The sequence below is a fragment of the Cornus florida genome, unplaced genomic scaffold, assembly GCF_030987335.1.
Source record: "Cornus florida cultivar Cherokee Brave unplaced genomic scaffold, ASM3098733v1 CherokeeBrave_3.0.0_Hap2_Chr01, whole genome shotgun sequence".
Classification (NCBI taxonomy): domain Eukaryota; kingdom Viridiplantae; phylum Streptophyta; class Magnoliopsida; order Cornales; family Cornaceae; genus Cornus; species Cornus florida.
Window position 1 is genome coordinate 115,550,330 of NW_026775571.1, and position 25,917 is coordinate 115,576,246.

A 25,917-nucleotide genomic window follows, 5' to 3' on the forward strand; every position below is an offset into this window, starting at 1 on the left:
AATAAATTACTGGAGATTATGTGATGAGATTTGGTTTAAATTTTTAGAGTCTAAATTTATTTTGAACGGAATTTTGTCAAACAACCGAGTAGCTTTTAATACAAAATAAGTTTAAAATTTATATTGTTAAGGTTATTTAATATTTATGTAAAATAATGTTAAAATTAGATGATTTGCAGGACCATGTCTTTACCTAATTTCGATATGTTTGCTTTAAAATTTTAAAGCTAAAAAAGTATAATTATTGATTTTTGTAAGGGTTCTTTATATTTATACTTAGATTGAATACACGAAAAATGGGAGATATCAAATTATAGAATAAAAATGGAAGATGAAAAAGATCTCCTTCTTCTTGGCGTGAAACCCTCTCCTTTTATAACTTCTTTTCTTTTTCACTTCCTGGGTCTCGAGGGCTTTGATGCTAGATCCGCCTAGGATAGTGATGATGGTTCTATAAAGTTACATAGGGCTACGATGGTCCTTTTGTCCAAAAGATGTTACTGTCGCATTGAATGCACATCCCTTCGAAAACGGCGGTAGCTGGGAAGCAATAAATGTGATTTATAAGTGTTGCAGGGGAACATGTGGGTGACCAGGTTCTTCCTCGACATTGTCCTCGAGCAGAAGCAAAGTGCCGAGCCATGGGTAAAAACTATGTACTTGTCTTCACCTGTGATGCTATGTGTCAACATGGGATACGTCCCCTACATTGAGTCCCCTTGCACGCGTGCGCTGCCAGGTGGCAGGGGGTGCGTGTAGAAGTTGGAAAGGCGGTTCACAGAACGTGTAAGGGCATGATGGATCAATTAATGCCGCCATTTTGGAAGTGACTAACGACGGGCGACGTGAAGAAATCATCATGGGGCATCAGTTCATATATCGATGTAGGGCCCTTTATAAGGAGTTGGAGGTGTATAGTTTGGGAAGGAAAACCGGTGTGGGTTGATCGGAAAGTGCATATCAGTGCATGTGAAAGGAGGACACAGAGGCAGAAGGTTGCTGATAGAGAGTGAGGAAAGCAGTAGATGCCTGTGATCGTGCTGATAGAAAATGCCGCCAAGGAGGGATCTAAGTAAGAAGGATGAACCACCACCGGGTGTGTCGCCGAAAACAGAATGGTATCGGGCACCATTCTTTGGTGAACGGGATTTTTTCTGGTATCGATCGGAGCGTTACGTGGAAGAAAGGGGTTCATTATCTGCAATGGCCGCCATGGAGCCGGAAGCAGAGATTAGGGCGGACCTAGCCGTCCAAGGAGGGTCGGTGATAAGATTCAACATAGAAAGAGGGTTTATCCCATTTTCGTTTATCGATCTAATGTCGCATCACAATACTGGTTGAGGATGGGATGAGTGGACGGATCATGTGTTTGCAACGCCGGAATGGCTACAACGTTTGTAAATGGCAAGGTTAGACAACCCTCTTCACTTGTTTAGAACTATGTCGCTGCCACGAGATTATGATGTGGTGCAATTGTTGATGTCAAGGTGGAGTACCGCGACACATACCTTTGTGACTGCGTGGGGAGAAATGACGCCCACGCTCGAGGATGTGTGTCAAATATATGGGCCGTCCTTCGAAGGTTTGGAGAATCCAGGTGCACTGGTATTGAATGAGAGTAAGCAACGAATAGCCACTGAGCTACGCCTCGCGGTGGAGGAGGCTAAGACTTATGGCTCTAAATGTGAAAAGGAGTAGAGCTCCCCGATAGAGGAAAAGGTGCTAAAAAATGCACCTTTGGAGCTTGGACACGTATGCATTTCAAGGATGTGCAAGCAGCAAAGAAAGGAATGCCTGATGAGCAAAGGTGAAGGTTATTGGGAAAGTGGTATGGGCGGGATGTTGGGCTTGCTGCCTATCTGCTATATTGGTTAGCGAGATTGGTTCTGGAAGGGTGCCCAGAGGACACTGTGCATTCACGATTAATTGATGTGGCTGTGAAACTGTCACAAGGAATCTCGTTACCCTTAGCACCTCTGTTTCTGGGGTCACTATATTGAAGATTGGATATGGTGGGTGGGTCAGTATACCATTCATAGTTATGCATCGAGTATGTTCTTACAATTGTTCGCGTATGAAAGATTTCCTAGTTATGCTCCCCGGCCTCAAGAAGTGCCTGCGGATATAGGGATGCAAGCTTTCAGGTTTCGAGGTGGGGCTGCTCGGCTTAGCTTGACGAATGTGATTGACTTGAGTCATGAATTCTCGTGGCGTCCGTATGTAGAAAATATTCACGGAGTGGTGCCATTGTTGGCCTATACTGAGGAAGAAGAGTATGTGGAGGCGTGTCCAGAAGAGATTAGGGATGATCTGTTGATATTTTTGGCCTTTATCACACCGGGGCCGTTACCAGCATTGTTAGAGACCTCGACCTCGATCGAGGTATACAACCTCTGACGGGTAACTCAACAGTTTGGATATGACCAAGTTGTGCCACAGCCTCAGGTAGTGATTTATGAGGCGGGCGATTATCGACGAGGTTTTCTCAGGTTCTTGGAAGATCATTATAATATGTTGACAGAAGGCGCGGGGCGCTGGTATTGTCCATCACAACATCAGTAGGGATAAACAACCTTAGAGCATAGGAATTATTAGAAAATGGCCTTGGAGCATTTCAGGAGGTTTTGTGACTCTCTAATCGAAAGGGCACCGGTGCGAGTCATTTGGGCTGGTCACTGAGATTGCCTCGAGAAGGCAATCGAGGAGATTTTTCGCGATTTGCACCATTGTATTTGCAAGGAACAGTTAAAGAACAGAGTGAGTCCGGTGAGGGGGAAGGAGAACCTGAGGAAGGCGTTGGGTCAATGAGAGCCAATGTGGGGGAAACAATAGAACCCTTGTCAGAAAGAAATGTTGGAGTGAGTTCGTCGTATAAACGAAGAAGGCTCACAACACGCGCGGGGGCGCAAACTAAAGTGGTGAGGGTAGAAATAGAGGAAGGGAGGACTGGAGTGGTGATTGAATCCAACGTGGTGGACATAAGGTAGCCATATGTGAGGTCAAAATAACCCACTGCAGAAGGTGTCAGTGAAGAAACGGGGGTTAGAACTGTGAAGAGAGGCCAGTATGGCTCAATGGAGTCTGTTGATTACTGGAAGGCGGGAGCTGAGACAGAGAGTGGTAGCCACTAGAAGCGAGACAACTACAGGGGCGGGGGCAAGCATCGGTGTTGAAGGTGAGTTTTTTAGATATTAGCCCTTTGACTTTGGGAAAGTGTTAGAGTTTTGTGATTATGCTCGTGATAGGCCTATATGGCCGGTTGAAGAAAACTATGGGTAAAGCTTTGTTATGCCATGAATGTCTTGGAGTAGGTACGCTGGAAAGCGACAAAGGCGGGCTCGAGCTAATAGGAGAAGAGGAGGTCCCGCTAGATCTAGAACAGTATAACCCCAATGAAGTGGAGATGCATGAAGAGGCATGGACGCCTAGAGGAAATCGGTAAGAGCCAGTTGAGGTGGAACTAGGGCTGGAAAGTGAGCCGAGGCAGGTTCTGTCAGAAGCAGCTACATAGGGAAAGCGAGAGGAAGAGGGGCGAGAGTAAACAGTGGTTGAAGAAACCATGGTACTTGTTAAAGAAGGGACATGACCCAATCCGAGGACTCTAAGCACAGCCGTAGAGGCCAAGGAAGATGTGGGATTATTGGTAGTAGTAATGGTTGTAAGAACACAAGGTGATGCAGTTGTAGTGAATAGAAGGTATAGTGAGCCCGTTATGGGCTCGGCCATAAGTAGCAATGAATCTGTGAGTAGGGTATTAATGGCACCAACTGGCGAGTTTATGGGTGTGCGAATTCCATAGGAGTTTATTCCGTTGTTAGAACAGGCATTGCAAAATCATCAAGATATAACCGTGGCATTGTCGAGGCGACATGTGTCGAGCAGGCATGGGGCCTATGAACTGTTAGGAAGGATTCTTCAAATATTTACAGAGATAACAGCAGGGGCAAGTCTCGAAGCGCTGATTCAGGAGGCCCATGTGATTGTGGAAGATCTTCAGTGGTTTAAGATCGAGATGGGGTGGCCGGTGAAAAGGCTGAATATAGCGGAACGGCTCGTAAGGCAGCGGCAGGTGGCTCCTCAAGCGAGAGAGCTGGATGCTCGTATTGAAGAGGCGAAGGCCAAGCTGAAGGAGCTCGAGGAGAAGATGGTGATTTTGCAAGTAGTGATAGTGGAGACCAATGGAGACATTGACCTTTTAACTGATTGGCAATGAAAATATCTTTAAATTACCAATATGGAAGCAATGTGGGTTAGTTGTGTATGGGGACATAGGGTGTGAGGTTAGTTTTTGATGGAAACTGTGGGATGTGTGAGTGAAAGTGTCATTGCTATTTTGTGCTAAGTAACGGAAAAAAACAATATTTTGTGGGAGTTGAGTATCTTGTGTGTGATGTGAAAAAAAAAAATGATAATAATAATAATAATTATTTTTTTTAACCTCGAGCCTTCTCGAGTGTAGGAACTCAAGGATGGTGAGGGAAACATTATTGCAAAGACTTCCAAAATTTGAGTGTAGGAACTCGAGAAATATTTGGGGTTTGGCTTAGTGGCCGATCACGCTTTCTAAGTGTGGAACTCGAGAAAGGTGATTAGGGGTTATTGCAACCTCGAGCCTTCCTGAGTCTAGGAACTCAAGACCAACCTCATCAGGTTCAACCTCTAGGACCAAGGAACGAATGATGACATATTAATAAAAACAAAAAAATATGACCTCAGACATCATGATGTAAATAAATGCTTGTAATAAGTTATTTTCTTATAAATATAAATGAGTGTAGTAAGTCAGGCACCTATAACATTTTCCCGGTCGTACTCTGCCAGCTCGACCAGCCCGTTGTCTAGCAGATGCATTGGATATCGGTGCTACTACCAAATTTTCAATATCTGAAATCTGTAACAGATAAAGAATCAAATCACAATCAACATAACTAACTAAAAATAACTTAAATTCAAAATTAATATCCATAAGACCGATTTACACCCCTTTAGGTCTAAATTTCTACTCATACTTAGACACATAAAGCCTTGGGTAACAATCTTATAATTCCACAAATCCTGCCATCCCTGATGGTGCCCACCAATATTAAAATTATAATCCATGCCAGAACACCCAGCAAAATCTTTGTTCTCTCAATCCCAAATTGGACATTCAGAGCTTGAATTTGCATACAAAATTCGGTTAATTTCTCTATTGGCATTAGGTTTTAGGTTTTGATTGTTGGCATGTCAAAAGATATGAACGGGTGACCAGCTAGTGTAGTCAATAGTGAACGGCGAAGAAAAGGAAAACAAAGAGAAAAACTTAAGGGCATGGAAAATGCAAGGGCAATCAAAGCATGGAGAAAAAAGGAACTGCTGATTCAGCCTTCAAATTTGAAGACTTTTCAATTACATATTAATTGTTATATAATTAATAAAATATATAGTGCATTTTTTATACATATATATATATATATATATATATATGACAAATTTATATCAATAAAATCTGTAATATATACATGTTTATAATATAAAAAAATTGCAATTTCCATTATGAGTATTTCTATTCTCTTGAGAATCTTAGTAAATGGGAAAAGCAGTCTATACATACATAAACAAGGCAGTTTCAGTCTTTTCACAGAAGGAATCACATTTCTAACATTTAAAAAAAAAAAAAAAAAAAAAGGCTTTAATAGTCTTAACAGCAAGGGAAATCCAAAAGACCAACTCAACTAAAGTAGAGGTTGACCCTGTAAACTGGAAAGTTCTATTTGCGTATTGTAGCACCAAGCCTCGAGGAGATTGGTATAAGTACCCAATAATTAATGAACATATGCCAGAATTGTCACCAATCCTGTTAACAGCACACACACAAATACACACACAAAATACAAGAAACAATGTTATAAATACCAGGTTGTAGAACCGCTGTTTTGAGAACCCACTGTCAACAACATAGACGATACCCTGTAAAAGTACAAATTTTGGAAGGGAATAAGAGATAACTATCCACTGCCTGCTTGAAACTTTTCCATTTATATCTAACAAATTTTACTTCAAAATGTGAAGATGTTACCTCTAAAGTCAGAGAGGTCTCTGCAATATTTGTTGATATCACCACCTTCCTCTTACCTCTGGGAGTAGGAGAAAAAATAAGGTCCTAAAAGAAAGCATGAAAGTGAACTTCTTAAGTAAAAATCTGAAAAGAATCATTACAACATTTACTTATTATGCCCTTATGCCATATGATAAGTCACTAACCTGATCTGCGCACGAAAGTCCCAAATAGAGTGGCAAAACAATCAATCCTGTTAGTGAAATTTGGTCAGATATATTGTATAAGCTAGACAAAGTAATTAAGATCATGCTGTAAGATAAACATGTCATACGGTCTTCTTACAAAAATCAAACTGATAGCGCTGTGTTATACAGCTAGTAAGTTTTTAACATGGCTAGATTGAAACTGCAAATAGAAACTACCAACCTCCATGTTGCACTGTAGTCCAATACATGAAGCTGGATAATGATATAAAATATATATATACTGTATATAATGTGGTCAGGATAACATTAAAAATGTAGGTGTTAAACCCTGTCAAAATATGATATATGCATGATGCTTCTCCAGAGGCCTGGATATAGCAAGATTAATCCTGATGCAACTTGCTTTTTCATGGCATGCACCTAAAGGCAGGACAAAGAATGATGAGTTGGTTATTTGCAAATATGTTAAAAAGGTATTTCTTATCTAATGAAGGATTTGAAATCTCATCAAATGGTCATGGTAAGTGTAACGCTGTAATTTGTAATAATTTATTTCTAATGTTCAATTATTTATAGGTTTGAACAAATACGAAACCGTCAGGGGACTAAAATAGTCTTCTGAAAACCGAATCTTAGTCAAGAATAAAAAGAAAATTTCTATTTTATGTGATAATGAGAACACAACTGTAAAGAGACATTCAGACATATTGCTACTTATCAATAAAAAAGAGACATTCTGATATATTGCATAGGAATCCAAGAAAGCCCTAAGCCAAAAAGTAGATTGAAACTTAAATATGAATTCAACATGTATTAATTTAAGTTGAAAATATTAACCACCAATATGCCAAGAAAAAATGACTTCAGAGAGACTACTACCCAGAAAAGATTGCCTTGCCGTAAATGATGAATCCTAAACCAAGGATACCTGAAGCAGACTTTCCATTACTTTGAGCTTCTTCTGTGAGCAATTGGACTGCAGCATCAATATCATCTTGACCAGTTAAGAATACTAGGATATCACCCATTGGCTCCTAGAAAACAAATGTAAATGGATGACCAGTATTATTGATCCTTCCACACTTAAAAAACACAAACAAAAAAAAAAGACAAAAACTAGAACAAAACAAAAATAAATGTATACATTTTCAAATAGGAGGTATCCATCACATTCTGCTTGTAATCGATAACAAGTAGAAGAAAAGAAGTTATGTAGGCCTCCACAAAAGTATGGAGTTAAATAATTAAGTTGGTGATGTTAAAGAACAAAAGGGTGGCCAAAAAAGTGTGGATTGAGAAAATTCTAAGGGTGGTTGGGGGAGAAGAAGATATATGATTATCCATAATTGAACAACAAACACGACCCAACATAAAGCTGAATGTTCAAAAAAGATTTATGCGACAGACTCATAGTGGTTAGAGCTTAAGGCTTTGTTGAATTAAGAGAGAATTACAGGATGTAAGAAACAAAAATGGCTTGGAAAACTAATTAGAGGATGGGAAGGGGGGAATTTGTCTGAATTCAGTAAGCAATAACAAAGCAATAACTAAGTTCTAGCATGATAAGAGAGAGAGTTAAGAGGGTGGCAATACTCCAAAGTCTGAAGAGACAGAGATATTCTGAGCCAAAGTATATGGAAAAGAGTTGATTTAATGACCTTTTCTTGTTATCTTTATGTATAGCTGATATTGCCAGAAGTGAAGTATGTAAATAAAACCTTATACGTGTCTCCATTTTTCTGTGTTTGTGGCTGTGTTCCAAATAATATAAAATATTGCTGGCATAGTTGAAAGGGAAGTATCTAAGCAGAAACCACAACTATATACATGTATTATTGGACACCAAAAAGAACCGCCCTACAATTAGAGTTCATGTATTGGTTGGCAAGAAAGTTCACATAATTAAGTCATCCTATCACAAGCTTCTACGGACCTGATCATGAATTGACAGTACTGTTGAAACAGCAGCTTGGAGATAGTCTGGAACAGATTCCTCAACATAAAAAAGTTGTACATTAAATCCTCTTCCCTGAAAGTTAAGTAAATAATTTTGATACCTTAATTTATTATACCTCTCTATGATAAGTCATAATCTCATATGAAAGCTAAATCCATTTCAGAAACATCAAAGTTGTCTTCCAATAAATAGTATATAAAGAGTTAGAATCCAGTATAGCATACCTCAACTGACAGAATGGCAGGCTCTGTCCTCGGTCCATGCTCCTCAGCTTCCAGTCCTAAACGCCTTTTGCTAGTTTTCAATAAACATAAGAAGTTTGTGTTGTAATGGACGGACATAGGGCACTTGCGCGCGCGCGCGCACACACAGATAGAGAAGAAAAAAAAGAGAGAGAGAGAGCCCTTGATGATTTTTCAAGTAATCAATCTTGACTACGTGAAATCAATAAACTTACAAAATAAAAATAAAAATTAACTGACACCTAGGACTATAAAACCACAAGCAGTAGAAATTGATGAAAGTGTTAGAAGTCTTCAAAAAAAAAAATTCCTAAAGCTTTGCCATGGTCAGGGCCACCAAATCAGGTTGAAAACTATTCATGGTAACATAGAAATAAAAGAAAGAGACAGAAATAGAGAAAGGACAAAAGAAAGAGGGAAACTGAGAAAATTATGCGAGACAAGTAATTTTTTTTCCCTTCCCACAAAAAAGATAATTTTTAGTTATTGGAGAATTAGAGTCATGGATGATGTTACTTATCAAAAAAAAAAAAATGATGCTAAAAATAAAAATATATATATATAAAAAAAACATGGGTGAATAGCTCAGCTATAAAATTGACATCATGAACTCCATTGCAAGTTTGCTTAGAGTCTATTGAGTTTTCAGGCACCCTTCGGCAAACTTTAATTAATTTGATGTTCTAGCACATTTATTAGGCTTTATTAAGTTCATATAAACCCTTGCTCCATTCACTATCTTGTTTGGGCTATGGAAAGAGAAGTACATGAGATTTAGGCCAAGCTGCCAATTGGTTTTGGGTTCAATCAGTGTGAATCAAGAGTACTGCACGTTAAATGGATTAACTTCAGGCATTCCAACTCTACAAAGCCTACCAGCTTGTCTGTGTTAAGTTCTGATACAAATAATACAACAAAATACATCCACAAGTATTAGAAACCTAAAGGAAGATCCAAAGATACTTGACCAAATGAACATTCAAAAATTAAGTCAAAATTAGAATTATGACAACTTTTCCAGATTAAAATTCAACTTGTGAATCCTTCCAACGATTCGGGACTAAAAGATTGAAGCTTAAATAAGTATATCAATGAAATGATCTTGAAAATTATCCATCTTATTGGAAATTAATGGAACATATATAACTTTGAGCAAAGCAGGATTACGCAAAACCAGCTATATGAAACAATTAGGAGGATAATGCCATTTTAGATGGAAGTTGCAGGTTTTCCAAAAGAGATTGTATTTTTAAAACAAATGCCTCCAACTAAAAAGTGGAAGCAACTGAAGTTAGTCTCCATGAATCACTCATGCACAAGAAACCAAGAAATTTGTAAAGATTTTGGGTTTGGACAAGGAGTCGACCCAGATAGAGGACAGGCCAGTCTACACAGATACACGTGTACATACATGGAAAGACACTCAAGATGTACCAACAAAAAATTAATAGAACCCAATATTAACCAATAGAATGGCAACATCAACCAATGAAACAAATTTAGAACCCAATATTATCAAGGTATTATGAAGAAAACCTGGTTTGGAAAAAAGCAGCCATCGATTTTGCTTCAATTGTAGCGGATGAGATAATGAGACACAGCTCAGGTCGACGCCGTTGGATCTACAAATTTAGCAATTAGGTCAAGAAGTATAGGATTGACAAAAACAATCACTAACTTCAATACAATCACCAACTTCAATCACAGGTTAATCCTAATTTTTGAAAAAGTACCTTTTTCAGAAGACCCAATAAGATGTCTGTTGAAAGAGACCTTTCATGAGCTTCATCCACCATTATAACACTGGAATTGTCATGTTAAAATAGTTAACGCCAATTGAATAGACAAATAAGATAAATCAAACAAAATTACCAAATCCTAAAGCTAGATTAAGTTAGCTGAGCCACCCTCCAGAATATTCACACACATGAAATTTCACAATGAATACAATAATAATAAGGATTAGTGGAAGCAGACATAGTTCATCCAAAAGTAATTCCTAGGACCCACCATGGAACTTAATCCTTTCAGATGCACCAAAGAATTGGCAGCAAATAAAGCTATTATCAATTTAGAAGTGATGATCCAAAATGTAAGTAAATACCAATGCAATTCGATTCTATAAGGTAGATATTCCTACATTGTTCTCAGGTGCAAACTCACAGTGACTTTCTTAAACAACAAAGATATATGTTAGGTAATACATCTTATTTTTATTTTTTATTTATTTTTAGTGGGTAAGTACTCACACACATTGCCCACACCGGGGCTCGAACCACTTCCCTCCCCCTTTTAAGGAAGGAAGGTTATACCATTGGGCTAATAGCCAGTTGATAAATCTAAATCTCAGATTATTTTGACTGGCTGAGTACCTAGGAAGTACGTACTTCCAATTTGCATAGGCTCTTCTTTGGCATTATTAGCACAATGGTATTTTGGTGCCCTACTTGACACATACAAAAATGAAGTTCTTTTGGAGATAGGAATATCACTTGGCACACTTTTTTTTTTATCCTCTTCAAATACATCTTGCCATAATAATCTTCTAGATAATATCTTATTTAATTTATCATTCATTTATCTGGATTCATTGTTATTTAAGATATTAAAAAAGTCTTTATCCTCTAATCACATAGATGAAATCTAAAGATTGGACAACATTATAAAAGCAATTTTTGTTCATTCATCATACAATAACTATTTTTTTCAATGTCCACCATTCCTTTGTCCCTCCTTGTGGAGGGGGACCAGAGTAAGATACCAAACAAGTTGCTTATAAGTTTTTATGGGCCATCAATTTTTCACTATATTTTTTTTTCATTGGCAAGAAATTCACACACCCATTTGTCCCTACGGGGACTCAAAAACCCTCACCTTCAACATTAGGAGATAGAGGAGATACCACTAGGCTTCAGCCTTTGGTGGTAAATTTTCACTATTTTCTTGTCCCAAATTGTATAGGAGGACTACTGATTTCCATTTTATATATTAGTCTTGTTAATTAGATAGATATTACAGGAAGTTTAAAAGTGCATCTGTTAACATGATAAAGAAAGAGTAAAAAAGGACAAAAATTTTATGGTTTGCTTCTGAATTATAAATGGGTACCTATACTTGCTCAAGAGAGGATCGTCCATCATTTCCCTGAGTAACACCCCTTCTGTAAGAAATTTGACCCTAGTTACACCCTGCACTGTCAAAACAAGAAAACTCCCAGCGCTTCATAGTACACAAATACAACCACATGACTGATATAAAACAATTTGATCCTACTGTAAATAACCATTTAGATTATCAATACACACCATGTGGGATGCAACATATTGGTAAAGATGCACTCGTTATATGTAATCTTAAAAAAAGCAATTAACAGACAAGAATTCTCACTGTATTTGTAATATCTTCAAATCGAATCGTATAACCAACTTCCTCTCCTAATTTGACACCCATCTCTTCAGCCACCCTTGAAGCAACTGCCTATGCATCAGAAAAACCTTAAACTTCTAAGAGGTGAATAAAATAATTCTTTATAGATATCAAAGTAAAGTGAACCATCAGAAAAAGAGCAGTAAACAGAATATAGAAAAAAGAAAAAGAAACTCAAGAGGTAGGTAAGATCTAAAAAACAATTAGCAGCAAATTTTCGAGGCATAATTCTTAACAATCAATGCCCACGAGCTTTGCTTGTGGTCCATGTCATTTTTGGCCAAAATCCATCCCCAAAAATCGCGTTTTTCAGTTCCATAGGAAGACTGTCGAATATTTCAGAATTCTTTTGCGAGGTCTAAATGAATTTGGATTGAATCTGAAATTTGGTCTGTCTTTTTTTTTATTTTTTAGTTAAGTAATTAGGAACTTATCTCTATTTTTTCAGACACAGCCAAATTGGACCAATTTAAAAATGATTCCTTCTATTTTTAGGATTCTTTTACCTTCATAAATAGTGGTTATAGTTGCAGCATTTTTTTTTTTTTTTTAACTTATCAGAATTTGTCTCTCTGAATTTTGTGGATTCAAAGTTGTTCTATCCTTTACTTTCATAGCTTCCCCTCCATCAGGTTCCTTATTTCAAGTGTTAGTTAAAGAAAAGGATCATCAAACATGGTGAAACTAGTAAAGCACTATATCTCTTACAGTTAGTGTAACATGATCCATTACATCCACGAATGCAGAAAAATCTTTTCCTACCAGCTACCGCCTTTCTGGTTAAAAGAATATGGCAAGCATTGCCGGTCTATTTAATCCATCAATTAACTAATTCAGTGTCAGGGATTAAGATCATGATATATTGATAGCACTTGAACAAGTAGTTGTAACCTTCACAAATCAATATCAACTTAGCTAAAGCCTCTAGTATATGGTCTACTGGGCTGAATTTCATGTTCTCCCTCAATTAAAGATAGTGTGATTAAAACATTCTCATTAAGATGCAAGTTCATCAAATAAGGATACATGAACAAATCTTAGTCCTAAGAGTACAATTACAGAGCCCTTGAATTTATGAAAAGTCACTTTTAATGAAAAAACACTTCAAAACTACATGCCACATATCTTTTACTCCTATACTGACTACATTTTCCTCCATGTAGAACATCCTCACCAAAATAGTATCATAGCAACCGAAACAACCTTATAAGTACTTGTAATGAAAACATAAAATATAACATATCCGACATAGCACAAACTAAGAAAATAATACCTGGACAGCCAATCGTCTTGGTTGAGTGCAAGCAATGACGCGTCCACCATCAGCCCAACCTGCTTCTTTGAGGTACTGCAATTTCAGACAAAACAAAAAAAGTAGAACATTTGAATTTATCACACAATGCATTCATTCAAATATCTTCAAAATACACAATCATTTCTAAACATAAAAAATACATACACAACAATTTTATTTTTATGTGTACGCATTAGTTTGTGTGTGTCTGATATAGTAGTAATCAGCTCATTCACTCACGCTTTCTTTTTCACAGTTATCCACAGGTTTAATGTGCTATGGAAAGGACCAACTAAATAAAATGAAGCTAATTGGTTTTTTTTACTGAGAAAACAGTTCTCAAGAACTAAGAAAATAGAAAACTGTTTTCAGAGAACAATAAAAGACCGTTCTCTAAAACAGACCTTTTTTCTTAACTGAGTTTTCATAAAACAATTGTCAAAAACTGTAAACCAAGCAGGTTTTTGTACAGTTTCATAATTTTTAATTTTCAAAAAATTAAAAACTGAACCAAGCAGGACCTATATTTTTTGTAATTTTGAGAAACCCTAACACTGATCAAAATGTTATGAAAAAAACGTTGATGGACTTGTTCAAATTGTGGGTCCTTCTCATGTTAGATTTCCACAGGAAGACCCTTTAGTGAAGTCTCAGTAATGAAATTGGAACATGATATATTGATTATAAGAGCACAACATGATACAATAGGTATACAAAGGGAAAGTGAACCTGAGGAATCTGAGTGGTTTTGCCACTACCGGTCTCGCCAATAGTGGTTGCGTGAGTCTCCACCAGATATAGAATAGCTGTTCGGTACTTGTATACAGGGAGTCTCTGCCTCTGCTTCTCTATGCTTGCATAGCCAAATCTGTGAACCGAAGGAACATTTGCATATATGATACTAATATACAGTTATACACATTCGTACATATATACACACACAAAGAAACACAACGATTGAAGAAGAAAAGTACCCAGATGATGAGGAGGAAGAGGTGGTGTAGGAAAGAACGCCGCCTTCTTCGTCGTCGAGGAGGCGAGGCCTCTCGGACCCTGGTTTCCAGAATTGAGGCATGTGTGAGTGTGAGTATGTCTGTGTCACTGTGTGTAATACAAGTAGTCTGTTTCGCTTCGAAGTATCATAAGCACTTGTCTTCGGGTTGACCCGAGCTACCCGAAATCTCTCTCCTCCTAATTTTTTATGAGTATATAAATTTGGGCTTCTTTTTTGGGGATGGGGTGGTGGAGGACCGGTGGTAATTAACCGGCAAAGCAAATTAGGGTTATTTGCCCAAGTGCCAGGGGCCAGCTGACCCCTCCAAATACACAATGATATATTGATTATAAGAGCACAACAAATTCTTCTTTTCTGAAAACAACTTCTGTTTTGTGTTTTCGTTGACAAATTAGTGAAAAATTTAAACAAGTGGTGAAAGTACAGTAAATGTAATGCATTGTTACTACCCTACTATTTTTCTACTTGTTATCTGTTAGGCGTTGAATGTTATACATTTTAGCCCCTTTACTTGCATGTTTTATTTTCTTAACAATATTTTATTTGTGATTTTACATTGTTTTATTATTTTTATTTATTTCAGGGCTTTAATTGTAAAATCAGTTAAGACCAGTGATTCTGAGCTTTAAAGGATGACATTCCGTGGGACCGAGCAATGTTGAAGATCCAAGTCTAATTATACTTAGAAAATAGTGCAAAAGAAGCCACAAGTTGATGAGAATGGAAAGAAGAAAAAGTAAAACTCCTTCTCCAAAAAGGAAACTTTCGCTGAAATTGGTAACTTGAACCCTTTTTGGTAATCTGGTTGTATCTCTCTCCTTGAGTGTCAAAACAGCTAAATTCCCGCGTAGATTGAAAGGAAATTCCAAGAGCTACAATTTTGTATTTAATGAGGATTCCCTAAAACAGCTGTTTACCTTGTCAAAATTGGCTTGGAAGTCTGTACGAATTTTGGAGTCCCTATTTGACAGAATTTCTATATATGTCTTCTATATGAAAAAAGGAACTTTAGGGCTAATCTTTTATTATTTAAAGGGAGTACCCTACAACATTGAGGGATCATACAGAGGAGCTTGAGACTGAGATTAGAGAGGAGCATTTAGAAGAAGGAAGGGATCAATCCATGGTGGTGAAGATGTCTTCCTCGACCATGAAGAATTCCACTCCAGTCATGCTTGGCTAAACGCTTTGCTAGGGTTGTGATGTAGCCCTAGCTTAGCACACTGGTTTGATTGTATTTAATTATTAGAGAAACACTTTTTATCATGCATGATTGTGTAATCTATAGGATTTTTAATTGACTTTTCAATAAGAATCAGTTTTAGAGTTTTAATTCAATTACAAATATTTTTCTATCTTGTCTTAGATATTTTAATCTTGTGATTGAACACAACTCATTCACTTCTTATAATTGTGAATGAGATGATTACACAATGGTTTTTCTCTGAATATAATGTTAGAGATTTGATGGATTATGCCTAGAAAAGATAGACCTTAATACACCCTAGAGTAAAGTAGTTAGGTAGATGATTTATGCCAATCGAAGATAGTCTATGCTTAGTTTTAAATTAAATTATTTTCTAACTGAATTAATATGCGCTTGTAGCCATGATTAATTCCCTATGCATGTTATATAATATATCTCCAATAAATTGATGCAATTAACTGGTGGTGCGACGTTAGTGGTGAAGTCATACCCCTAGTCCTCTCTCTCTATTTTCTACATCCTATTTAATCATTGTTCTTTAGTTTATTTTATTTTTCGACTTAGTTAATTTAGAATAAATCATCACAATTCGATTATCCTACTTTCAAGTTAATTTGGAATTTAAGAAATCTGTTGACAAACTTAATTTATACAAGTCCCTTGGGTACGACACCCTTACAAGTAAATCCTATCTACAAAAATTCGTGCACTTGCGAGTGGTACATATAAATCTCACAACAAATTTTTGGCGCCGTTGCCGGGGATTTGTTTTAGTTCTTGACAAATAATATTAAATTCTACAATTAATTTCAACTAGAATCTTAGTTTAGGATTTTAATTTTATTTAATTTTATTTATTTCTTTATTTTAATACTGTTTTCTTTTAATTAATGTAAGTGACATTATATGCTTGAAAGACGTTCTTTGTCACTCCCTCAGCTTCCGTTAAACCTAGAAATCAAAAGGACTCTCAGAAACTTGAAGAAAAATTTTGGAGGCCTTAAAAAAGAAAAGATGGCGGATGATCCACCAGCTGCAGAAGCAGTTCGCTGTTTAAAGGATCACTACGAACCAGGTGCATACAACTCTTCATGTAAAGTTCAGTATCCTCAAGTGAGGACCCCTCACTACGAAATTAAGGCCAGTACTCTTCAGTTACTGCCTTCTTTTTACGGCCTATCAAAAGAGGATCCATACTGGCACTTGGATGACTTTGCAAAGGTGTGCAGAACAATAAAGATCCAAAGCTTTAACGATGATGTGCTCAAGCTGCACCTTTTCTCCTTTTCATTGATGAACAAGGCAAAGGACTGGTTTAATTCATTGCCAGCAGACTCCATTACTACAAGGGCTGCATTGCAACAGAAGTTTTTGAACAAGTACTTCCCCATGGTGAGAACTACTCAATATTGAGATGCTATTACTCGTTTTTCTCAAGGGCCTGACCAGCCTTTTCATGAGGCTTGGGAAAGATTCAGAGACCTCCTCCGGAAGTGTCCACATCATGACATGCCAAAATGGCAGCTTGTCAACTTCTTTCATAAGGGGCTCAATGAGGCACAAAGGTATATGGTGGATGCCTCTTGTGGTGGAAATTTTATGTTGAAGAATGTAGAGGAAGCATGGCAACTTTTCGAAAATATATCTAATAATTCTACACAACATGTCTTACCACCAGTAGCAAGACCTCATACTATATTGAGGAGAGCAGAAAGTGTAAATGAAGCAGGAATAATTCAAGGGCAAGTGAGCCAAATTAAGGCATTAACCAAGAGGATGGATCAATTGATGACTTCACAGTCAAATTTTACTCCTCCTTCGACTAATGCTCAAGGCTTTGAAGTGTGCTCTTTATATTCCAGTCCAACTCACCATGTGTCCATTTGTCCAAGTGCAGCTCAAAATTCAGAAATTCCATAAGAGCAATCCTACCTATGGAAGGACCTGAGGGAATAATATGTATTCAAACACTTACAATCTGGCTTGGAGAAACCATCCAAACTTCTCATGGAGAAATCAAGCCACAGGGACATCAGTTCCTCCACCTCAAGTACCTCAGGTGCAAGGCAATTTTCAATCTCCAGTTTAGACTTCAAATCCTCAAGGGTTCACTCTTATGAATGCCTTCAGTCAACCTCAACAATTCTTATCAATGCTTGAGGCAATGATGGCAAAGCAATTAGAGCCAACTAATTAACTTCTGCAATCTCATTCTCAATCCCTTGCCAAGTTAGAGACTCAAGTTGGTCAACTAGCTCAAGCCTTGAATAGAAGAGAAGATGGCAAGCTTCCTAGTCAACCAGTAGCTAATCCAAGAGGTGTGCGTATAATTGATGACATTACTGGCCAAAAAGTCCACCATGAACAAGTGCAAGCAATTATTACTCTGAGAAGTGGTAAGAGAGTTGAAAACAAGGTGGAAGAAGAGGAAGCAAAGAAGGATGAAAATTGGAAGAAAAAACTTGAAGAGAAAAATGAGCGTAATGAAAAAGCACAAGTACCTCCAACTATTGAGCCATCTCCAGAACAAAGGCATGCAGTTGTGCCATTCCCTCAGAGACTACAAGAAATCAAAAGCAGCGAAGCAAGCAAGCAAACTTCAGGACATAATGGAGATGTTCAAACAGGTGAAGATTAATCTCCCATTGCTTGATGCAATTCAACAAATCCCAGCTTACGCTAAATTTCTGAAAGATATGTGTACTCAGAAGAGGCGTTCAAGTAGCCATGTTCCTAAGAAGGTGCTATTAACTGAGCAAGTCAGTTCCATAATCCAGCACTGCACTGCTCCAAAATTCAAAGATCCAGGTGCTCCAACAATTTCATGCACAATAGGGAATCATCAAGTAGAGCGAGCTCTTTTAGATTTGGGTGCAAGCGTAAACCTTCTTCCTTATTCGGTTTACTTGCAACTCGGATTAGGAGAATTAAAGTCTACCTCCATTATTCTCCAATTGGCAGATAGGTCAACCAAACAGCCTCGTGGTGTTATCGAAGATGTGATCATCAAAGTAGATAAATTCTACTTCCCAGTGAACTTTATTGTGCTCGATACTGAGCCAGTTCTGGAGCCAAGGAGGCACATTCAAGTGATCCTTGGTCATCCTTTCCTTGCGACAGCAAATGCGAGCATAAATTGTAGAACTGGCGTCATGGACGTATCTTTTGGCAATATGAAGGTGCGCTTAAATATTTTCAATGCCAATCAATGCCCTTCAGATAATAATGATTGTTTTCTGGTCGATGCCATCGATGAATGCGTTGAAGAGATGACCCCATTTGCCTTGACAAAAGATCCACTAGAAGCATGTCTATCTTACTTTGATGCTGAGTTATTTGATGTTGAGAAAAGTATTGAAGAGGTGAATGCCCTGCTTGATGTGGCGAGTATGCACAACATTCCACCATGGAAGATTCCTATTGAGCCACTTCCACAATTGTCAAGTAAACCACCAATACCATCTTTGGAGTCTACACCAAAGCTAAGAGCTGAAGTAGTTGCCCTCTTATCTGAAATATACATTTCTTGGGCCAGAAAGTACTCTTCCAGTAATTATTTCGACAGAGCTATCAGACGTACAAGAGGAGAAATTATTAGAAGTACTAGCCACCCATCGAGAAACTATTCGCTAGAGTGTGGTTGATCTCAAAAGGATTGATCCCTCGGTATGTATGCATCGGATTTTCTTAGAAAATGATTCCAAACCTTCGCGAGAAGCACAGAGGCAGTTAAATCCAAATATGAAAGAGGTGGTGAAAAAGGAAGTAGTCAAGCTACTTGATGCAGGCATTATTTACCCAATTTCAGACAGTCAGTGGGTAAGCCTGATGCAAGTGGTTCCAAAGAAATCTGGGATCACTGTGGTGAAAAATTCTGAAGGTACTTTACTTCCCCAACGCACTACTACAGGATGGCGAGTGTGCATAGATTACTGCAAATTGAATTCCAAGACACGGAAGGATCACTTTCCTCTCCCCTTTATTGATCAAATATTGGAGAAACTAGCAGGGAAGAGTTTTTATTGCTTCTTGGATGGGTATTCTGGACACAATCAAGTTGCTATTCACCCCGACGATCAGGAAAAGACAACTTTCACCTGTCCATATGGTACTTTTGCCTACCGCCGTATGCCTTTCGAACTCTGTAATGCACCAGCCACTTTTCAGAGATGCATGATGGCTATTTTTTCTGATATGATTGAGAACTTTCTAGAAGTCTTCATGGATGACTTCTCGGTGTTCGGGTCTTCATTCGATAATTGCCTGGGGAATTTAGTGCTTGTTCTTCAATGATGTAAAGAGAAGAATCTAATCTTAAGTTGGGAGAAAAGTCACTTTATGGTGCAAGAAGGAATTGTCCTTGGCCATATAATATCCAAGAGAGGAATTGAAGTAGACAAGGCTAAGGTCGATCTTATCTCTAATCTTCCTCCCCCATCATCGGTGAGACAAGTGCGATCATTCCTTGGCCATGCAGGATTTTACAGACGTTTTATTAAAGACTTCAGTAAACTCGCAAGGCCCTTATGCAATTTATTGGGCAACGATGTTCCTTTTCATTTTAATGAAAAGTGTCTAAAGGCATTTGAGCAACTTCGCTCTTTACTGTCCTCTGCACCCATTATGCAGGCTCCAGATTGGTCTTTTCCTTTTGAGATTATGTGCGACGCATCAGACTATGCAGTTGGCGCGATCTTGGGTCAAAGAATGGAGAAATTGCCAAGAGTAATTTACTATGCAAGCAAGATCTTAACAGAGGCACAATTAAACTATACAACTACTGAAAAGGAATTATTGGCAGTGGTCTTTGCGTTGGACAAGTTTCGCTCTTATTTGTTGGGTTCCAAAGTTATTGTGTTTTCTGATCATGCAGCTCTTCGACATTTGCTCAACAAAAAGGACACCAAGCCAAGGTTGATTAGGTGGATTCTATTGCTACAAGAATTCGACCTAGAAATCAAAGACAGGAAGGGTTCAGAAAATGTGGTGGCAGACCACTTATCTAGAATTTTGGTAGATTCATCTTGCACTCTTCTATTGCATGATTCATTCCCAGAGGAGCAGTTATTTCAACTTCAGAAGGAGAATCCACCATGGTATGCTGATATTGTGAACTAGAAGGCGTCTACAAGAATTCCGTCTAATTGGACAAAACATGATAAAGACAGGTTCTTTTCTCAAATGAAATTTTATCATTGGGAAGATCCACAATTATATAAGTACTGCTCGGACCAAATTATTCGCCACTGTGTGCTAGATAATGAAATTCCAAGCGTTCTGAAATTTTGTCACACACTTGCATGCGGTGGCCATTTCAGTGGAAAGAAGATGGCAGCAAAGGTCCTTCAGAGTGGGCTAATTTGGCCTTCCTTGTTCAAAGACGCTCACAAGTTTGCTAAGGCTTGTGATCGATGTCAACGGTTGGGCACCATTACAAAAACAGATGTGATGCCTCTCTCCCCAATTCTAGTTATTGAAATTTTTTATGTATGGGGCATTGATTTCATGGGTCCCGATGTCATATGGCAAGGAGTATATTTTGGTAGGGGTTGATTACGTCTCCAAGTGGGTAGAAGCAGTAGCAACACTAACTAATGATCACAAGGTGGTAGTTGAATTTCTTCAAAGCAATATTTTCAGTCGGTTCGGAATGCCAAGGGCAGCAATCAGTGATTGTGGAAAGCAATTTTGTAATCGCTTTCTTCTAGCCTTATTTCAGAAATATTCCATCTCTTACAAGGTAGCTACTTCTTACCACCCTCAGAAAAGCGGTCAAGTAGAGATTTCAAATCGCGAGATCAAATATATCCTTGAGAAGACGGTTCGACTGGATAGAAAAGATTGGTCATTACGTCTCAATGATGCTTTATGCGCGTATCGTACTGCATTCAAGACACCAATTGGGATGTCGCCATATCGCTTAGTCTTTGGGAAAGCATGTCATTTACCTGTGGAATTGGAGTATAAAACTTTTTGGGCTGTAAAAAAATTGAACTTCAACATGAGTCAAGCTGGGGCCAGGAGGAAGTTGCAGCTAAGTGAATTAGAAGAACTTCGCAATAATGCTTATGAAAGCGCAAGAATTTACAAAGCTAGAACCAAGGCGTTTCATGATAAGCACATTGTGAAAAAAATCTTTCAAACTAGGTAACAAAGTCTGGTTGTTCAACTCCAAGCTGAAGCTATTTCCAGGGAAATTGCACTCAAGATGGGATGGTCCATATCAAGTTTAAACGGTAACCCCTCACGGGTCTATCACCATTTTTGACCCAAAGAAAGGTAAGACACTACAAGTAAATGGTCAGAGATTGAAGTTGTACATTGAAGATTTTGTGCCTTCAGAAGGAGTTGAATCGTCACTTTGACGGATCCCATTTACTCCACCTAATCATCCATGTATCACGTCACCTACCGACGTTAAATGTAGGAATTGTAGATAAGATTTTTCATTTATGTTTTTTTTGTTCTCTTTTTCTCTTTAATTTTATCTTTTGTTTTTGTAAATTAGGAAGATTTAATGTATTTCGTAGGATTTTTAGTTACTTGAGCAGAATACAAGATGTGCTTGTTTTGAAGAAAAAAATAAAATTCCATGGCATATAAAGAAAAAAAAGTTGATTGGAGCATAACAAAGCATTAGGTCAAAACGTCAACCAAACCGCCTACGACAGTTTGCACCGCGTAAATCTTGAAAAAATACCCAAAATGAAAAAAAAAAATTCGTCCAAAACGGACTACCGATGCCAAAGTTATGGCCGTTTGAAGTTTGCCTTCTTAAAAAAAAAAAATTTATCGGAGCAAATAGCAGGCCCGGGCGAATGATCGCCCGGCTAAGAGGTGACGATTGCCACATGGCGACCCGCGATGGCAGAGCAGCAGCACCGGGCGACCATCGCTCGACCTTGGGGCGACTATCGCCCAGTGATTATTTCCAACGGCACAATAGCAGCGCCAGGCGATTGATCGCCCGACTTCATGGCGACCATCGCCCTCCAAATTTTCCCAACAAGATCTGCAAACCAGCACCGAGCGACCATCACCCGGTGCAGAAAATAGCCGATCAACTGGGGTTTCCTTGCAAAAATCCTGATGTCATCTCTAACTTTATACTTTGCTTTATTTTATCTGCATGTGATTAACTGTTTAATTACTAAAATAAGTAAAGTTGGTAACGACACATATCTGTTTTACAAAAACTAAAACTTTTCTAAATACATTCCGCTGCGTACAACTCACAAAACTTTAACAGAAGCAAAATACATAGGAAGAGCAGCAAAAAAAAAAAAAATTCAATTCCAGAAATCATAGTGCTGCTTGAAATTGAAAACAAGGTGAAAAAATAGGGCCTCACACAAGAATCCTTGAGAAAGTGGGATTAAATTCCTAGATGTTGAATGCTACTAAATGGCTCAAAGCGAGAAATAAATTGTCAGGAATCTGAAAATTTTGTCGACTCTAACATCAAGAGTAAAGCATGTAGTATCAAAACCTCCAGAAGCTTGAAAGATATCTTAAACCAATCTTGCCAGGGAAATATATAAAAAATTAAACAAGATATTCCTTCGGATTTGCACAATGATGGAGTTGAAAACAAGATCAAGAAAAGTACAATAATTTCAAGTCGCTAAATAGCCAGGGGCTAAAGGTTGCGCAAAATTGAATGTAAATCAGGTTGTCTACGTTGATTTCAGCTCAAAAACTACTGAAATGTGGACAAAATCATATCAAGATCAATACCTTGGGCTTTTTCAACTGAGGAGTCACAAGTTGAGATAATTTACTTGAATGCAATGAACTTGCTTGTCCATTAATCATGCGATGAGTGGCGCCACCCACATCTATGGTGTCATCATCAAATGTCTTAAGCTGTCTGTTAAATTGCAAGTTGCATAAGTTGGTCCCCACAGAATGAATCATGAAACTAGGTGCATCTTAGGCAGAGTAATACCCATTCACTGGTTGCAAATGTTTTTGAGACCTATCACGCTTCGGTGCAATGGAACTAAATATACCCTTCTGCTTCAATTTTTCCTCCAGAGCTGCTCTTACTTTTAACATTTCCATGCTCTGCAGACCAACTTGATCATTCTATCATGTTTTATGAATTCAAGATCAGTCTATTTACCACTTATGCTGTACAACAAATGAAATAAAATGTGGGGAAGTAGTAATAGCAGTAGTAGTAACAACAATAATTACAATGAGAGTATGAAAGAATTTGAGAAAGCAGGGGTTAGACCTAAGACTTCAATTGTTGTTTACCACCGTTCAACATTTGTTAAATCACTAACCTGATGCTTGTGTTTCCCTCTTTTGTTATCAATATTCTTCAAAGAATCCACCTTTACCAACTTGGCTGCTTCATGGGGCTACATTTTTATTGGAAACTTATAGGTCAAACCTATCGGATTATCACAAAAAAATATAAATAAATAACCGACAAGAATTTTATTGACTGACAAGTTTAAGGTAGTAACTACCACTGCTGCTGCTTGTGCTTCAGCTGAGACCAGAGAGTGCTTGTGATCTTTGGAGAAAGAATCCAATACCAATACATCATTCACCCTAACGGACTTCACTGATATTTCAGTCCCATATTTTTTGTTCGAAACCTCCTCTACTCCAGATGGAAGATTCGCATCAAGTTGTTTCATCTACAAAGTGAATATGCATCAGGAAAGCAAAAAAACTGCAAATGAAATGAACTTCAAACTTTGAAGAAATAAACAGGCAGGAGGTGCTACAAAAGATGTACAGCAATATCTCTCCAATGCACAATACAAAAATAAGAAACAAGCAGGAAGTAGACACGACAATGTCATTACAAACTTAGGTTCTTCTGTTTCTCTCTACTAATTATATTTGCCATAAGGAGAAAAAGACAGAAAATAATGAAGATGTCCATCAAATCTATTATACTTACGTACCATCCTTTGCAGAAGACATGTTAACATATTTGTTTTATTGCATTAAATAATGCATTGTTCCCATCAAAACCAAGAGTAATGCACCTAGAAGATGGAGACAATCAAATTATCTAGTCTTTTTTATCTTTTAACCAAAAGATTTGTATAAGTTATCTCAACTGTGCCAAAGCATTATTTAAGTGGAAAGTTTAGGAATCAAATATCTGGTACTCCTATTTACTTGTTGCAAAAAGTTCAAATGTTAATCTGTATTCAATTACTATATCAAAGGGATTCTGCAGAACAAATTTTAAATTGAAATGACAGATTTATCTATACAAAATGACCATCAGTTCAAGTGTTTTTAGAGCCAGAAGCAATGCATTAGACAAAGGCCCAGTACAGATCCAAACACAAAACTGCCCAAGACCAACGATCGGGATGCATCAGTTGTATTAATTACAAGGGTTATGAACAAGGGAAGGGTTTCCAAACCCCAAAGGTGTGTCATAAAATAGAATAAGTGTTTCCTCAATGTAAAAAATACAAAGGATAGCTAGCATGATGATCAAATAGGACTTCATGGACATAATAACAATTTCAAGATATCAAGAAGAAATAATAACCTTGTCCAATAGGTTTTTGATCTCTACAAGCCGAGCAGTGATAGGATGATCACGAACAGCCTGCCCTTCAGACTTGAGAAGAAGATAAAAGGTAATGGATTGGCAATAGGCTAGAAGGAGCAGCTGTTTCACCTCAATATAGTGCATCCCTCCTTTCATTGTATTCTCCCCCTCTAACCTTCACAAAACATAGAAGCAGTTACAATGTTAACAACAAGATATCAGTTAGATGCAGTGTTATATTCCACAAAGAAAACCCATTCAGTAAAGAAGAATGGTCGTAAATCATAAGAGTGACATTGTTATGGCGGATTCTGACTGCCAAAACGGTCCTTCACTAATTCATTCTCACACCCAATCCTTTCCACCAACACAGAATCTTCTTAAGCCCAAAATGATTATAACTAAGTCAACAAAGCCAATCCAACAGTTTGAGGTCATCTAAATCAATCCTGTTTGACCATTCTATATCTAACTCGATCCCTACTCCGTAACATCCATGTTATTGTTTTGATAGATATCAAGGTTATATATTGAACTACAATTCTCTGACAGATCTGTGTATATGAGAAGATGTGTAGACCTGGTAGCTCCGAACATGCCTGGCAACGTCGACGAGCAGATTTCAGCAGCCATTCTAGGGTTTCAGTTCTCCATCCACTTTACTAAAGGGTTTATATTTCAATTTTGTTTGTTAATTTCTCAGGATGGCGACGGGCGGGTGTACCCTTCGCTCCCGCAACCGTTTAAAAACTCGTTCCCATTCAAAATTATAAAAATAGGGAACTTTTCACTCCATTTTCATAACCGTTTAACATTTTTACCTCCGCAGATATCCGCCTTGTCCCGTTTAAGACCATAATTTAATTATTGTTGAAATAAATTTACTCTTTTTTTTTCCCTCTCATTTTCAATTCTTCACCATTACAACTTTCCTTTTAATAAAATTCATTTGTTATTTTAATATTGTTATATGGGATAATTAATATATAGTGGGA

The 25,917-nt window shown here is 37.7% G+C and overlaps 3 protein-coding genes across 10 annotated transcripts in view; 1 reads left to right on the forward strand and 2 right to left on the reverse strand.

Annotated features, from left to right (window-relative positions):
* The window catches only part of LOC132315903 (probable pre-mRNA-splicing factor ATP-dependent RNA helicase DEAH9), a 43,659-nt gene extending 20,542 nt beyond the window's left edge, over positions 1-23,117 (reverse strand). For 2 of the 8 annotated variants that reach the window (XM_059814361.1, XM_059814369.1), the window contains exons 1-14: positions 14,140-20,448; positions 13,895-14,033; positions 13,145-13,219; positions 11,833-11,922; positions 11,554-11,633; positions 10,179-10,248; positions 9,982-10,067; positions 8,428-8,497; positions 8,180-8,275; positions 7,175-7,280; positions 6,244-6,290; positions 6,059-6,142; positions 5,896-5,949; positions 4,791-4,891 (exon numbers count right to left, since the gene is read on the reverse strand). In XM_059814361.1, the coding sequence (XP_059670344.1) occupies positions 4,791-4,891; positions 5,896-5,949; positions 6,059-6,142; positions 6,244-6,290; positions 7,175-7,280; positions 8,180-8,275; positions 8,428-8,497; positions 9,982-10,067; positions 10,179-10,248; positions 11,554-11,633; positions 11,833-11,922; positions 13,145-13,219; positions 13,895-14,033; positions 14,140-14,240 (1,199 nt within the window). In that variant the 5' untranslated portion in view covers positions 14,241-20,448. Of the gene's footprint in view, positions 1-4,790; positions 4,892-5,505; positions 5,950-6,058; positions 6,143-6,243; positions 6,291-7,125; positions 7,281-8,179; positions 8,276-8,427; positions 8,498-9,981; positions 10,068-10,178; positions 10,249-11,553; positions 11,634-11,832; positions 11,923-13,144; positions 13,220-13,894; positions 14,034-14,139 lie in introns of those variants that run through there. The other 6 variants (XR_009483880.1, XR_009483877.1, XM_059814344.1 and 3 more) reach the window with 6 other exon arrangements.
* LOC132281378 (uncharacterized) lies at positions 17,871-19,031 on the forward strand. The gene has a single exon (XM_059783090.1). It carries the CDS (start codon positions 17,871-17,873, stop codon positions 19,029-19,031), a length of 1,161 nt encoding a protein of 386 aa, XP_059639073.1.
* Positions 23,118-23,131: 14 nt separating the features above from the next.
* LOC132315944 (protein THALLO-like) lies at positions 23,132-25,580 on the reverse strand. The gene is made up of 5 exons (XM_059814403.1): positions 25,503-25,580; positions 24,920-25,097; positions 23,868-24,041; positions 23,679-23,756; positions 23,132-23,475 (listed from the first exon to the last, which is right to left on the reverse strand). Exons 1-5 carry the CDS (start codon positions 25,553-25,555, stop codon positions 23,320-23,322), a joined length of 639 nt encoding a protein of 212 aa, XP_059670386.1. The 5' UTR covers positions 25,556-25,580; the 3' UTR covers positions 23,132-23,319.
* Positions 25,581-25,917: the final 337 nt, after the last annotated feature.